This window comes from Carlito syrichta, unplaced genomic scaffold, assembly GCF_000164805.1.
Source record: "Carlito syrichta isolate Samal-C Ts95f unplaced genomic scaffold, Tarsius_syrichta-2.0.1 Scaffold80798, whole genome shotgun sequence".
Classification (NCBI taxonomy): Eukaryota; Metazoa; Chordata; class Mammalia; order Primates; family Tarsiidae; genus Carlito; species Carlito syrichta.
The window spans coordinates 142321-156137 of NW_007024894.1; the positions used below are offsets into that span (position 1 = coordinate 142321).

Below are 13817 nucleotides of genomic sequence, written 5' to 3' on the forward strand. Positions count from 1 at the left end.
CCTCATCCCCAAGCCACAGCTCCATAAAACCGCAGGAGCCTTGTGTCTGGGGCTCCATCAGCAGTGAATAATCTCATGTATGAGTGATGACACCTGACAGATGGGGGAAAACAGACTACGGAGGGTTGGTACTTTCTTCTCTTTAGTCTCTTGCTTATACTACCACAGTTAAGTGACTGAAGGCAACTGGAACTTCCATTTTTGCTTGTTTTCTTAAATCAGCTATTCACACCTGGCACATTAGTTCTTTCCAGCTTAGCTGAGCTCTAGACAGAGATATTGTGGGACTGTATTAAAGACTCATTACACTATGAATTGTAATTTTCAGTAAAGAGAACTTTAGTGTGGTGGAAGCTTAAGGTCTTCATGGGGGAGGTAGAACTGATTTTAGAGAAAGGGAAATAAATTTTTAAAGGACATACTTAACTTTTTATGATCCTTGTAAAAATAGCCAGAAGGAAACAAGCAGCTGGAAATAAGAAATACATACCTGAAACATGAAGAGAGGTCACTATTCATATAGATTTTGGATTTAATCCAGGGAAAATATGTTCAATAAAAATAAAAGCAAGCTGAAGGAACCAGACTGACCCTTCCACATGGAGCAACGAAAAACTAGACAAAATATAGTTTTAAAATGGTTTTTAGATATCAGGCATAAGACAATGTCATCCCTGAGAGGGGCAAGCAAATGAAGTGAGTTCTATGATTGCTCCAGCCTTCTGCCTAGATAGCTTCCAAGTCACAGCACAGAAACGAGGAACCTAAGTGGAGCCCAATAATCTTCCTAAACTAAGGAGACCAGACCCTGAAGGTTACAGAGGTAAAAGAAGCTAGAGTTTTCAAAGCAATGGGCTAATTGAGGAGAGGTCTGCTCAGTGAAGGGAAAGTTCTGAAGACCTACAGAGGATCCCCCTCGAGTCGAGTCTTCAGTTAAGTGCTAATCAGCACATGCATGTGAGGAAACGCCCCAAATTCAAGGAAGAAAACACCCAAAAGAATCAGAGGAAACAAGCTCCAAAGCTCATACAGGCCCAGGAGTAGTCCATGTTTCCACAGGCAGAGAAAAAACAGAACACATTATGTACAGTCAAACAAAGATAAGAATGAGAGCAGAATTCTCATCGGAAACAATTCAAGTCAGAAGATAATGGAGTAAAACTTTTTAACTACTAAAAGAAAAAACAAACTGTCAATGCAGAATTCTAGACTTGATGAGAATACTTTTCAAAAATAAAGACAAAATAGATTTTTTTTTTAGGTGTATAAAAGCTGAAAGAATTCATCACCAGCATATTTGTACTGTAAGAAATATTAAAGGAAGTCCTTCGGGCATAAAGAAAATAACACCAGATGGAAATATGGAACTACAGAAAGGAATAAAGAACAGTAGAAATGCTTCTCAGAAAAAAACAAAGAGAACTACCATGCCTGCTTATATCCAAGACTCTCTACTGAAGCCAGACAATTTGAAACCCTGGGTCACCCCTTCTGGAATTGAACACTCTCTAGTAGGTGGAGTAGACTGTGCATTTAACAAAATATAGATTAAAATCCAATCTGGGAAAAAAAAAAAAAGAAAGAAAGAAAATAACTGAAAAATCTGAATTTAATAAAATATAATCTCAGAAAAGAGACAGTAAAACATTGGGAGAATTGAGGCAATAAATTGAGAACAGGAAAAAAAAATCATTTCAGATTCAGTGGAAGTGTCAGAAAGAACAAAAGAAGGAATCTACATGACTAAAAATTGAATTACTAAAGAAGGAAAGTCTTGAAATAAACTGAATGCAGAGGAAAAAAATAAACACCAGAGAATTGCAAGAAAAGAGATACGAAGGCCAGACCAAAAAAGTAATATAACATAAAGACAACAGAATGTCCTTGAATTACAGCATAAAAAATGGGATAGAAAAGTATGAAAAAATATATTCAAAAAAAAATCTTTGAAGGGGGCGCAAATAACATCACTAAGGGTTCCTGATACTAAATCAGGGGAGGTGAGAGTCAGTGGGAAGCTCGAGCTTCACCAGCACATAGACCACCTATTGTACTTAAGCCTGACTTGTGCCCCACATGTTTAAAATACAATAAGGAAAAAAAAAAAAGAATAGGGACACATGAACTTGACCTCCTTAGAGAACATCATTGGAACAAAATAAGATTTTAATTGACAAATAAAAACGTATAGATAAGCCGGGCTCGGTGGCTCAGCCTGTAATCCCACGTTTTAGGAGGCTGAGGTGAGTGAATTGCCTGAGCCCGCGGGTTCGAGACCCGCCTGGGCAGCGAGACCTCATCTCTACAATAAATCAAAAAATCAGCCGGGCGTGGTAGCACATGCCTGTAATTCTGGCTACTCGGAAGGCTGAGGCGGAAGGATCGCCGGAGCCCAGCAGGTCGAGGCTGCGGTGGCCGGGAGCGGCCACTGCACTCCAGTCTGGACGGCAGAGTGAGACTCCCACTCAAAAATAAATAAATAAATAAATAAATAAAAATGCATAGATATTCCAGAAAAATGTGATTTGGAACAAATTGTATCAATGCATATTCTATTTAAATTTTTTGTTGTTTTTTTTTGTTTTTTGAGTCGGAGTCTCACTCTGTCGCCCAGACTGGAGTGCAGAGGCCGCTCCCGGCACCGCAGCCTCGACCCGCTGGGCTCCGGCGATCCTTCCGCCTCCGCCTTCCGAGTAGCCAGAATTACAGGCATGTGCTACCACGCCCGGCTGATTTTTTGATTTATTGTAGAGATGAGGTCTCGCTGCTCAGGCGGGCCTCGAACCCGCGGGCCCAGGCAATCCACTCACCTCAGCCTCCCAAAGGCGCGGGATTGCAGGCTGAGCCACCGAGCCCGGCTTTAGCAAATTGAGAAAAGTAAACCTTCAGGCGTCTGCAGCAAAAGCAAGACACCCAAAGCAGAGCTTGCTGTAGGAAAAGGGAAAATTAGACACCTCTCCATGGCAACTGTCCATCCTAAAAATGGATGACAGAAAGTTCTGAGAGAAAGAAGGGATAACCCAATAAAATTATACCCAGTCAATTTATCCCTCGAACATAAAGGAAGTTGAAACATATTCTCAAACATATAGGCTTACAAATGTTGCTATTTCTATTCCTCCCAGAAAAAGAAATATTTTCAATTACATCTGCCGACCAAGAAAGACATAAAAATAAAGAACTCATAAACAGAAAAACCTTGGCTTTAAAAAATGTGATGAGTAGTAAATCAATTATATGCAGTAGTTAGACTTTAAAACTGAGAAAGTTGTTATAACATATAAAGTTATAGACCTTGATAATACTTTTAAAAAATAATTTCATAAACAAAATTCATGATATGGAAGAAACAAAAAATATTTTATAAAAATACTGAGTTTTTCATCTTGTGTGGTAAGATGTTAATTTTTAATGCTCCTAAAATTGAAATATATACTTTACAAAATACAGAATAATTCCAACTTCAATGTTTTTATAGCGTTTCTTTTAACCTTAGAGGGAACTTTTATAAATTAATATTTCTTGAAGCAGGTAAAACATTTATTTAAAATGTAACAGTTCATTTACCTTTACCTCTGTTTCTTTTCATTTGGTTGTCTTCAAATAAATAAATAAATGTAAATCTTTTTCAAAAATAGCATATCATACAGTACTTTTTATATACTTAAATCTATTCACCTAGGCTTCTTTCTACTAGCCATTAATATATGGTTGTATTAAGAATTAATATTAAATATTTTGATTTTTAATTGGTTGTGAGCTAGTTTTCTGTAGTTTCTTATTTTTATCCTTTCTTACTACGTGAATGTTTGTAAGTGTGTAGAATTTTTCAAAAAAAGAGAAGTCATCATTTTTTAGACAGTAAACCAAGAATAAAGTCTTAGAGAACTCCAAAGTTAAAGATTAAATGGAAAACAGTTTCAGTGGAAGAGACAGAGAAGATGCAGGCAAGTGCAGGAGGTAAAATGAGAAAAGTGTTTCAGAAGCTGATAAAGAAATAAGCTTAAAATACGATGAAAATTAAAGGCGTAAAATGGAAGGGTTCAAATACTGGCCTTGACAAATCACCAGGGACCAAAGTATGAACAAATGGAACAGCAACAGTAATTGGGCCAAAACCCAAACGAAGGGTATATAAAAACCAATTATTAAGCATAAATTGTCAAAACCTAAAAGTACAGTGGTATAATTAGGTTGTCGTGGGTAAAATAAGAAAAAATACTATCATATCAACCTTATTTACTTTTTTCTATTGAGGTACTTAAGTTTTATAATAAATACAGTTATCGTAACCTTTGGAAAGGAATGATCTTCTTGCATTTGGAGCAATGAAACATTCCGTATTACTGAACATTATCAGGTTAGTGATCAGGGAAGTTGTAGATTTGAAGATTTCCAAGTTTCCTTCTAACTGTAAGGATTCTGACTCTAGGAAAACAGATGAGAACTAAATGACTTTGCAAAAACTATAACATCAACCCAAAATATAAATGAATCACTGATATTGAATATAATGCTATATTATCTACATAATTGTAAACAAACATAACTAGAAAAACTTTATCGATAAATAATAAAAATGAATATATTTTACCTTTATCAAAAATCTCTTTAGAATTTATAATAAATGACAAAGTTGGTTTTTTTAATGTTCTCCCTATTTGATGTTCTCATAATAGGTAAAAATGTTAGTGAGCTATAAATGAGTAAGGTGGTGAAAAAAGGGAGAAAAAAATGTAAGATTTTTAAAAGAAATTGAAACTAAAACATCAATAACTAGATAATTTAAAAACTCCTATGCTAAATATTTATTTTCTCAAAAAAATTACCTTCTCCTTTCTCGGCCATACATCTATTCAATTCCTGTATTGTTGCTTTATCAACAGACATATGTACTTTAAGTTCATCCAGTTCTTCTTGAAGATTCATCCTAAAAAATTTTTTAAAAATATCTTAAAATGTATAACCTAAGCAATAATGTAGCAAACAAATAAAGACAGTAAAGCTATTTTAAACACATAGAGAATAGTAAACTAAAATTTAAAATACACTAATAATACTTATAGGCTGGTACAGTGGATCATGCCTGTAAGCGAAGCACTTAGGGAAGCCAAGGTCAAAGAATCCCTTGAAGCCAGGAGTTCAAGGTTACTGTGAGCTATGATTACACGATGCACTCCAGCCTCAGTGACAGAGTGAAGCTATGTGTCTAATAAACAATAAGTCACAAATCCTAAAAAATTACAAGTCAATTTTAATGAGGATCTAGAAAATAAAATGTTTTAAGTAAGTAATTTCTGTTAACTTTACCTCCATGAACATGTCAAACACTTAAAATATAGACCATATGATTTTTTAAAAATCATGTACTGAGTTGCTGGACCACTTTCTAACATATAGATATACCAGGTAAAGTAGTAATAAAAATGTTAATACAAACCCCTGGAAACAAGGATGGCAAATCTCTAGATGTTGAGCAAAAGCAAGGAGCCCTTACAAGTAAAATGGAATTGAGCTACCATGGTGATTTGACCTGGATCAAATATTGCCCAGGGGAACCTCAGACTGTGAGACCTGAGTGAAGATAGATGTTTAGACCCAAGACCCTACATGAATGAGACAAAACTGAGCTAATAACTACAGGTACCTGGGAGACAAAAATTTGCTGAATGAAAAGCTGAATATCTGAGTTTATCTGGTTGGGTTTTGTTAAAATAGCCCTCCTGCTCTAGTTTGAGGGCAGGAAAGAATCAATCGTGTGATATCAGAATCCTAAGCCTATATTACTGGGTTCAAAATTGAACAATATACATTTGCAGAAACACAAACAATCGATAGCAATATAAAAACTAGGTATATGACCAGTGTACACTGGAGGTTTCAGAAAGACACAAGGGAGGCCTCCACAACTAAAAAAAATAAATAAATGGGAGAAAAGCCACCACAGAAAACAATTCTCATAAAGTCAAGCTTGGCGATGATAATAAATATATAAATAAGTTCAAAGCCATGAATAAGTCTACACATCATCCTGCTAAAAATGGGAGAATATACAATAAGAAAATAGAGATAATAGAAAAATCAAAATGATTTTTACAATTAGAGTTTCAGGATGTTTTTAAAAAGATAAAGAGACTTTGTCAAAGAAATAATATACATAACAATTTCAAGAATAATTACTTTAAAATGGAAAATAAATATAAAATTTACAAATTAAAGGTCAATGAAAGAAATGAAAAATACACAATCAAATCAAAGGCAAGAAAATCATTTAAATGGCGAGTATAAGAAAGTAAAAATAGCTCTCTCGGTCTTTCTCTCTCTCTGTGTCGCTCTCTCCCTCTCTGCATCTCTCTCCCCGCCTCTCTCCCACTTCCTCTCTCTCTCTTACTCTCTCTTTTTCTTTTTTCCTGTTACAGATCCCCTCTGTAACAGTCGCTTTAATAAATCTCTTGGTCCTGAAAAAAAAAAAGAAAGTAAAAATATACATTACGAAAAAAATGTTAGAGATAAAGATGTTCATTATATAATTATCAAAGAAATTATTTACCAGAAAAATATATCAGTTCTAAACTCTTATGTAACCAACAATATAAGAAATGTTTTATAATAATTCAAATGATAAAAATGTATACAGAGTGCCAAAAATATCTATACACATTTTAAGAAATGAAAAAAAGTACTAAAATTGTAATACTCAATATACTGATAACAAACGATGGATACAAGTCACATTTGACTTCAGCAATTATAAGAAGTGCTCAAAGTGGTTACCATCAGCGTCCAGACACTTCTGATTACAGTGAACTAAAATAATAAATAGACAACATCTCTTAAAATGTGCATATTTTTTGGCATCCCTCGTATAAAGTAAAAAAATAGGTAGTCTGCTTCTCTCACTCAGTGGACTTCTTGAAAAAATTGGTATTATTGTTTGATGTGTACACTTATATATTTTGTTCATAAAACATAAATACACATACATAAGGATTTTAACAACTGGGGTCCTGACCTATCACCTATATTGGCAGTTTTCCAGTCTCATTACAGATTGATAAGAGGAGCACTTATACATGCATGCACACACGTAGACTCAACCACACAATGATTACGTTTGGATTAGGTTCCTGACTTGTTTAAGAACATGGAACATACTGCAGCAAGATGGCCCACAAAGAAAAAGCAGATGTAACTTATCTCAACTTAGTTTTCCTTGGCTCTCAGATCACTAACCCAGCAGAACACAGTGCTGCAGTTATTGGAAATGTTATTTCTTGCTTAATAAAAGATATTTTATACTTACAGCTTGTTCCTTTTAGAAAGAAACCATGTAAGTCCATATTTTTTAAAAAGAAGTATTTGTAGACATCAAAGACCACCTTGTTCTTGAGTCAACCTAAACACCCACCAACCACCTCTTAAATGGTGTTTGAGGCAGGGGCTGACAGTCAGAACCCTGGCACCCCTGAGCAGGATGAGCACTGGCTATCTACAGATTCTGATTTATTACCTACTTATTCTAGTGTTTCTGATACTCTGGTATGAGGACAACAATTTAAAATCTATTTCTCACTAGGCAAATAAGAAGAAATGATTGTTCTCAGATATTGGACAATAGGGAGCACAAAACTGTGTGTGATCCCTGAGAGAAAAGCAAATAAACAGAGAGCCCCTAACGATATACCAAATTTCTGCCTGTAGTCACTTTTCAGACCATGAGGCAGGGAGATAGGTCCCAAGAAGAGCATGACAGTTTCAATGAGTTGAAGCAAAAGAGACTGGAGTTTGGGAAGTCTAAACAGCTGGAATGTGTGAAGCACAGTACCCAGAGAAGAAGCTACTATGAAAAAGAGCAAAAGGAATCTGCGTAAGAATTCCTTTGAGTCTGTGGTTAAATATTTTGTTACATGTGCATTGTATAAAACACAAGATCAGACAAAGAACAACAAGAGCTACAAACAGAAGTATGCCCATAATATTTTCACACAGGATTAGAATATTTTTACATTATGACCACAGGCATTCAACAGAGAACAAGAGTCACTCAAATAAGGACAGATAAACAAGCCTCTTGTAAAGCCTAAAGTGGTGTTTATAAAAACCTGAAAATATTTAAACTGAGATTTTTATCATACTTCTCCCAGTACTTGACAGAAAAAGGCAACTGAAATAAGGATACAGAACATTTGAAAAACATTATCAAAAAATTTGACTTCATTGATACTTACAAAACACTCCATACTCAAGAACAGCAAGATAAACATTCTTTTCAAGTGCCATGGAAAATTCACCAAGCTAAGACCACATGCTAGACCATAAAACAATTATCAATAAAGTTAAAAACACCTAAGTCATGAAAAATGTCTTCTATAACTAAAACATAATAAAATTAAAAATCAATGCCAGAAGCATGTCTGCAAAGTCCCCAAATGTTTCCATTTAAAGAACCTTTTCTGACAAAGCTTCTCTGCTCAACCAAACTTTAAATAGGCTTCTGAACCTTCTCTTAAGCCCATCTGTTCACTTCCTTATACAACCCAGTTTGAGCAAAGAACTCTGTTAAGTCAGTTTAGCAAGACCTCCCACCCCTGATCTCTGAATCACACTTGATATCTGATTGGCTTCCTCATGCTCCACTATCCCCCAGGTGGTGTCTCATCACCAGGGGCTGTCTTCAGCAAAAATTCTGTTACATCACTTTAACCAGGATTCCCTTTACTCTCGATGTTTTTTCCTGGTAATATTCCATCCTCTGACCCCCACCCTGCTCCTTGTCTATAAATACCCACTTGCCCATGCTGTTTGAGGAACTGAGCACAATCTCTTCCTCACTGCAAAATTCTATTGCGGTGGTCCCTATACCTATCACGATGGTCCTGAATACAGTCTTCCTCTCCATACTTTAACAAGTATCATTAACATATATATTAATGATACTTGGTTCTTTCAAAGAAGAGCCCAAAAGGAATTAGAAAATATTTTAACTTATAAAAAATTTAAACACATTTCAAAATTTGTAAAGTGCAGCTAAAGCAATGCTTAGATAGTTATCTATAGTGTGATATACAATACTTGTATTAGAAAAGAAGAAAGATCTACAATGGTGTGTACGCTTCAAATTAAAGGAGCTAGAACAAGAAGACAAATCAAATTAAGCACTTTTTCATATATTTATTGACTATTTGGATGTTCTCTTTTGTGAAATACCTGCTCAAATGTTTTGCTCATTTTTCTATTGGGTTGAATGTGTCCTTTTATATTTATTCATAGGAATTCTTCATATATTCTGGATACTAGTCCTTTGCTGAACATGTATACTGCAAATACCAGGGTGCTTAATCCCAGCACTTTGGGAGGCTGAAGTGAGAGGATTGCCTGAGCCCAGGGTTCGAGACCAGCCTGGGCAACTTGATGAAACTTTACAATAAATCAAAAAATTAGCCAGGCCTGGTGGCGTGTGCCTGTAGTTCCAACTACTTGGGAAATTGAGGTAGAAGGATCGCCTGAGCCCTGCAGGTCGAGGTTGAGAGACTGTGAGCATGCCACTGCACTCCACTCCAGCCTGGGTGACAGTGAGACTTTGACTCAAAAAAAACAAAACAAAAATTAAGAGATGTTATCTAAGTATTACTCTTCAAAGTTAAATTGAACTATGGTAGCAATGTGTAGTATGACATTTGCTCAAAAGATGGCGCTGATCAAATCAATGTTAGCATCACCACAGGACAGGCAGGACAGTCAAAGAAAAGGATGGAAGCACAGTTGTTCAAGGACAATGGAGGTGAGGCTGAGTTTCCCTCACGTTCTCCTGACTTAACACCTCTTAACTTCTAACTATGGGGGACCCTAAAGGATGTGATGCATGGTAGAAAACCAGCTAAACTGGCAGTGCTTCAGGAAGAAACTGAAATGCACATTCAGAGATACAAGGGGCCACTTTGGTCAGTGTTGTTCAAGTAGTAGTTTGCCGTGATCAGAAGTGTCTGGACACTGATGGGAACCACTTTGAACACCTCTTGTCATTGCAGATGTCAAACGTGACTTGTATTCCTCTTTTGTTATTGGTATATTGAATATTACTACTATATTGAGTTATTATACTACTTTAGTATAATTAGTATTACTACTTTAATACAGTTTGTTCCTTTCTTAAAACATGTATACATTTTTTTTTTGAACTTTGAACGTTGTCTTTCAATTCATTTAATGGTATCTCTCAGTGAACAGAAGTTCTTAGTTTTAATATAGTCCAATTTATCAATTTTTAGTTTATATTTAGTGCTTTTTATGTCTGGTGTAGGAAATCTTTGCCTAATACAGTCGGAAAGATGTTCTCCTATGTTTTCCTCTAAAAGCTTCACTGCTTAACTCTTCACATTTAGACTACAGTAACTTTTGGCTTCAGTGGGAGGTAAAATAGTTTATTATTTAATGAGCTTTAAAAAATGAAATTCTTGGGATACTTAGCAATATAGATGTATCATCTAGTATAGTGATTATTTCCAAATTTTCATAATTGTAAACAATGCTGTAGTGAGCATCCTTGTATATGTCTTCATAGACACAACTTCTTTTAGTGTTTATAACTAGAAATGGAACTATTAGGTCTTTGAGTACCTTCTTTAAAAATAGACAGCATATTTCAAACACTAAAAAAATGTGGAGACTAATATAACAAACATTAATGTAACCACCCACTAGCCTTAAAAACATTAACATAATGACGTATTTAATTCATCACTTTTATTTTTGAAAAAAAATAAAATGGTCCGTAAATAGTACTTAAATAGTATTGTCCCATACAATAATATTACTTTTCTTCTCTCTCTGAAAATAATCAGCACCTTAAATTTGGGGATTTGGGGGTCTATCTTTCTGGCCCACATTTTGAATGTGTGTGTGTGTGTGTGTGTATGTGTGTGTGTGTGTATGTGTATGTGTGTAGTTGGTATAACTATATTTTTATGGATGTGAGTGTACATACACATATACATCCACAAAATATATAGTATTATTTTATAATTTTTAAAATATTGCATTTTTAGAATATGTATTTTAGTGTATTTAAAATGTACTTAGTATATGTTATTATTTAACTTCCATCTTATAACTCAAATTTTGCTTTTTAAGCATTTCCGTGTTATAAGTATAGATCTAGTTTATGTATGTTAAATGCAGTATATCACATTTATTAGAAAATCATAATGTATTTATATAAGATGCTAATAGGTATTTAGATTATTTCTAATTTTTCACTATTACCAAATTGCTGCAATGAACATTCTTATTCATGTATCTTGTTTCACTTTATTTATTTATTCTCTTTTTAGCTATTCTTTTTTATTTCAATAGCTTTGGGGGCTACAAATAGCTTTTGGTCTGGTCTTTAAGTGCACCCATTACTCCCACCTGTGTACATTCTACCCAGCAGATGATTTTTTTTTTTTGTCCCTCCACCACTTCCCTCTCTCTCTTCTGAGTCTCCAGTGTCCATGAAACCATGCTCTATGTCCTGGCATAGCCTTAGTTTAGCTCTCACTTATAAGTGAGAACATGCTGTGCTTCATTTTCTGTTCCTGAGTTAGTTCACCTAGGATGATGTTCCTCAATTCCATCCAAGTTGCTGCAAAAGGCATTATTTTATTCTTCTTGATAGCTGACTAGTATTCCATAGTGTATATCAATATATACCACTTTCATTATCCACTGATGGATCAATGGGCATTTAGGTTAAAAATGCAAATCAAAAACACAATGAGGCCAGGCACAGTGGCTCACATTGTAATCCCAGCACTTTGGGAGGCCTGGACAACTCGGCATGACCTCATCTCTACAACAAACATTTAAAAATTAGCCAGGCAAGGTGGCACGTGCCTGTAGTTCTGGCTACTTGGAAGACTGTGATAGAAGGATCGCCTGTGCCCTGCAGGTAGCAGCTGCAGAAGCCTTGATAGCATCACTGCAATCCAGCTTAGATGACAGAGTGAGACTCCGACACAAAAAACAATAGCAACAACAACTACAATGAGATAATACAACATACTCACTAGGCTAGCCATTATAATAAAAACAGAAAACAAAGACTATAACAAATGTTGGCGAGGACATGGGGAAATTAGAACCGTCATATGTTGCTAAGTATGTAAAATGGTGTAGCCACTGTGAAAACAGTTTGACAGCTCCTTACATAATTAAATAGAATTACCATATGATCCAGAAATTCCACTCATAGGCATATGGCCATATTAATTGAAAACTGACATGCAAATAAGTAGTTGTATACACAGGTTCATAGTGGCACTATTCAGAATAGCCAAAAGGTAGAAACAACCCAAATCCCTACCAAAGGATGACTGGATGAACAAACTGTGATATACACATACAACAGGATATTATTTCACTGTAAACAAGTAGTGAAGTTCTGATACATGCTACAATGTGGATGAATCTTGAAAATATTATACTAAGTGAAAGAAGCCAGACACAAAAGTTCACACACTGTATGATTCTATTCATATGAAATATGCAGATTGGGTAAACCCATAGAGACAGAAAGCAGATTAGTAGTTGCCAGGACCTGGAGGAAGGGGCAAATGGGAAGATGGGGAGTGGCTGACTGCGTAATGGGTATGGAGTCCCCTTTGGGGGTGATGAAAATGCTTTGGAACTAAAGGTCATGGCTGTATAACGTTGTGAATGCACTAAATTCCACCGAATTGCATGCTTCAAAACAAAATTAATATGTAACTCATATATTGTTAACATTACCCCAAAATAAATTTTTTTCAAAATAAGACATCATTGGCAGATATTTTTTGCTAAAAAATTTTATTTCTATCACGTTAGAAAAACACAGTTCCTAAAAATTCTCATTTCTATATACCAAAAAAATTATAATCTTGCTTGAAAAGACTATGAGTCTTGCTTTGGAGAGGAAAACAAATTGGATGAACTTTCCTAAGATAAAATTTTGATTTTTAACTCCTTAAGCAATTACTATTGAATTTTATAAAATATGATTTCAAACTATGGTCTACATATATTTACTGTTTAACCCAAGAGAGAAGAAGTACTTCAACCTGGGCTATGCCATTGATCTGTAGCTTGCTTCCTTTTTATCACTAAGAAAAAATGAACAAAAGATCACTGAAATAAAGAAAATATATCACATTATATGGGGGGAAATGTCCTACTTCTATAAAACAAAAAGAAGTTTTTGATTATAGATTCTAAATCCCTTTACTACTGACTCCAGCTCTAACTGCCTTCATTGACAAACTTACTAACCAGAATTTTCAGTATCAAGTAGGAAAAATATCAGTAATTTTTTGCAAATATTTTGCATTTTCATACTTATTTTTAGACATGAAACAAAACTGAAAGTAGGAATGGTAAAAAAAAAAAAAAAAGAGGGGGCTAACATTGAAGTATGTTATATAACACATTTAAATTTTATTTTTAAGAACAATGAAAAGATATTAAAAGTTTTTAAATAGAGGAGAGATATGCTCAGAATTGTATTTTGAAATTCACTCTACAGCATCTGTGAAAAAAAAAAAGATTTGATGGGAAGAGTAGATGGATATATTTACACATTTATTCTAGTTGACTAGGGAAGAAATGATGGTGGTTTGGATAAGGATATTAATAGTAAGGATGGAAAGGAATAGATATATTCTAGAGATACTTGTGGTGTGGAATCTTAAGACTTGGTATAGACTTTAATGAGGAGATAGGAAAGAATAATAAGTCATTTTATAACTCCTGGGATTTTGGTTGGAACAATCTGATAGGATAATAATGCCATTTGTTAAGAT

The 13817-nt window shown here is 34.8% G+C and overlaps 1 protein-coding gene across 1 annotated transcript in view; it reads right to left on the minus strand.

Annotated features, from left to right (window-relative positions):
• Window positions 1-6458, minus strand: part of CNTLN (centlein) — a gene marked incomplete at its 5' end in the record, with an annotated part of 142116 nt that extends 135658 nt beyond the window's left edge. The window contains 2 exons of the mRNA XM_021710978.1: window positions 4830-4930; window positions 6392-6458. Of these exons, the coding sequence (XP_021566653.1) occupies window positions 4830-4930; window positions 6392-6458 (168 nt within the window). The remainder of the gene's footprint in view (window positions 1-4829; window positions 4931-6391) is intronic.
• Window positions 6459-13817: the final 7359 nt, after the last annotated feature.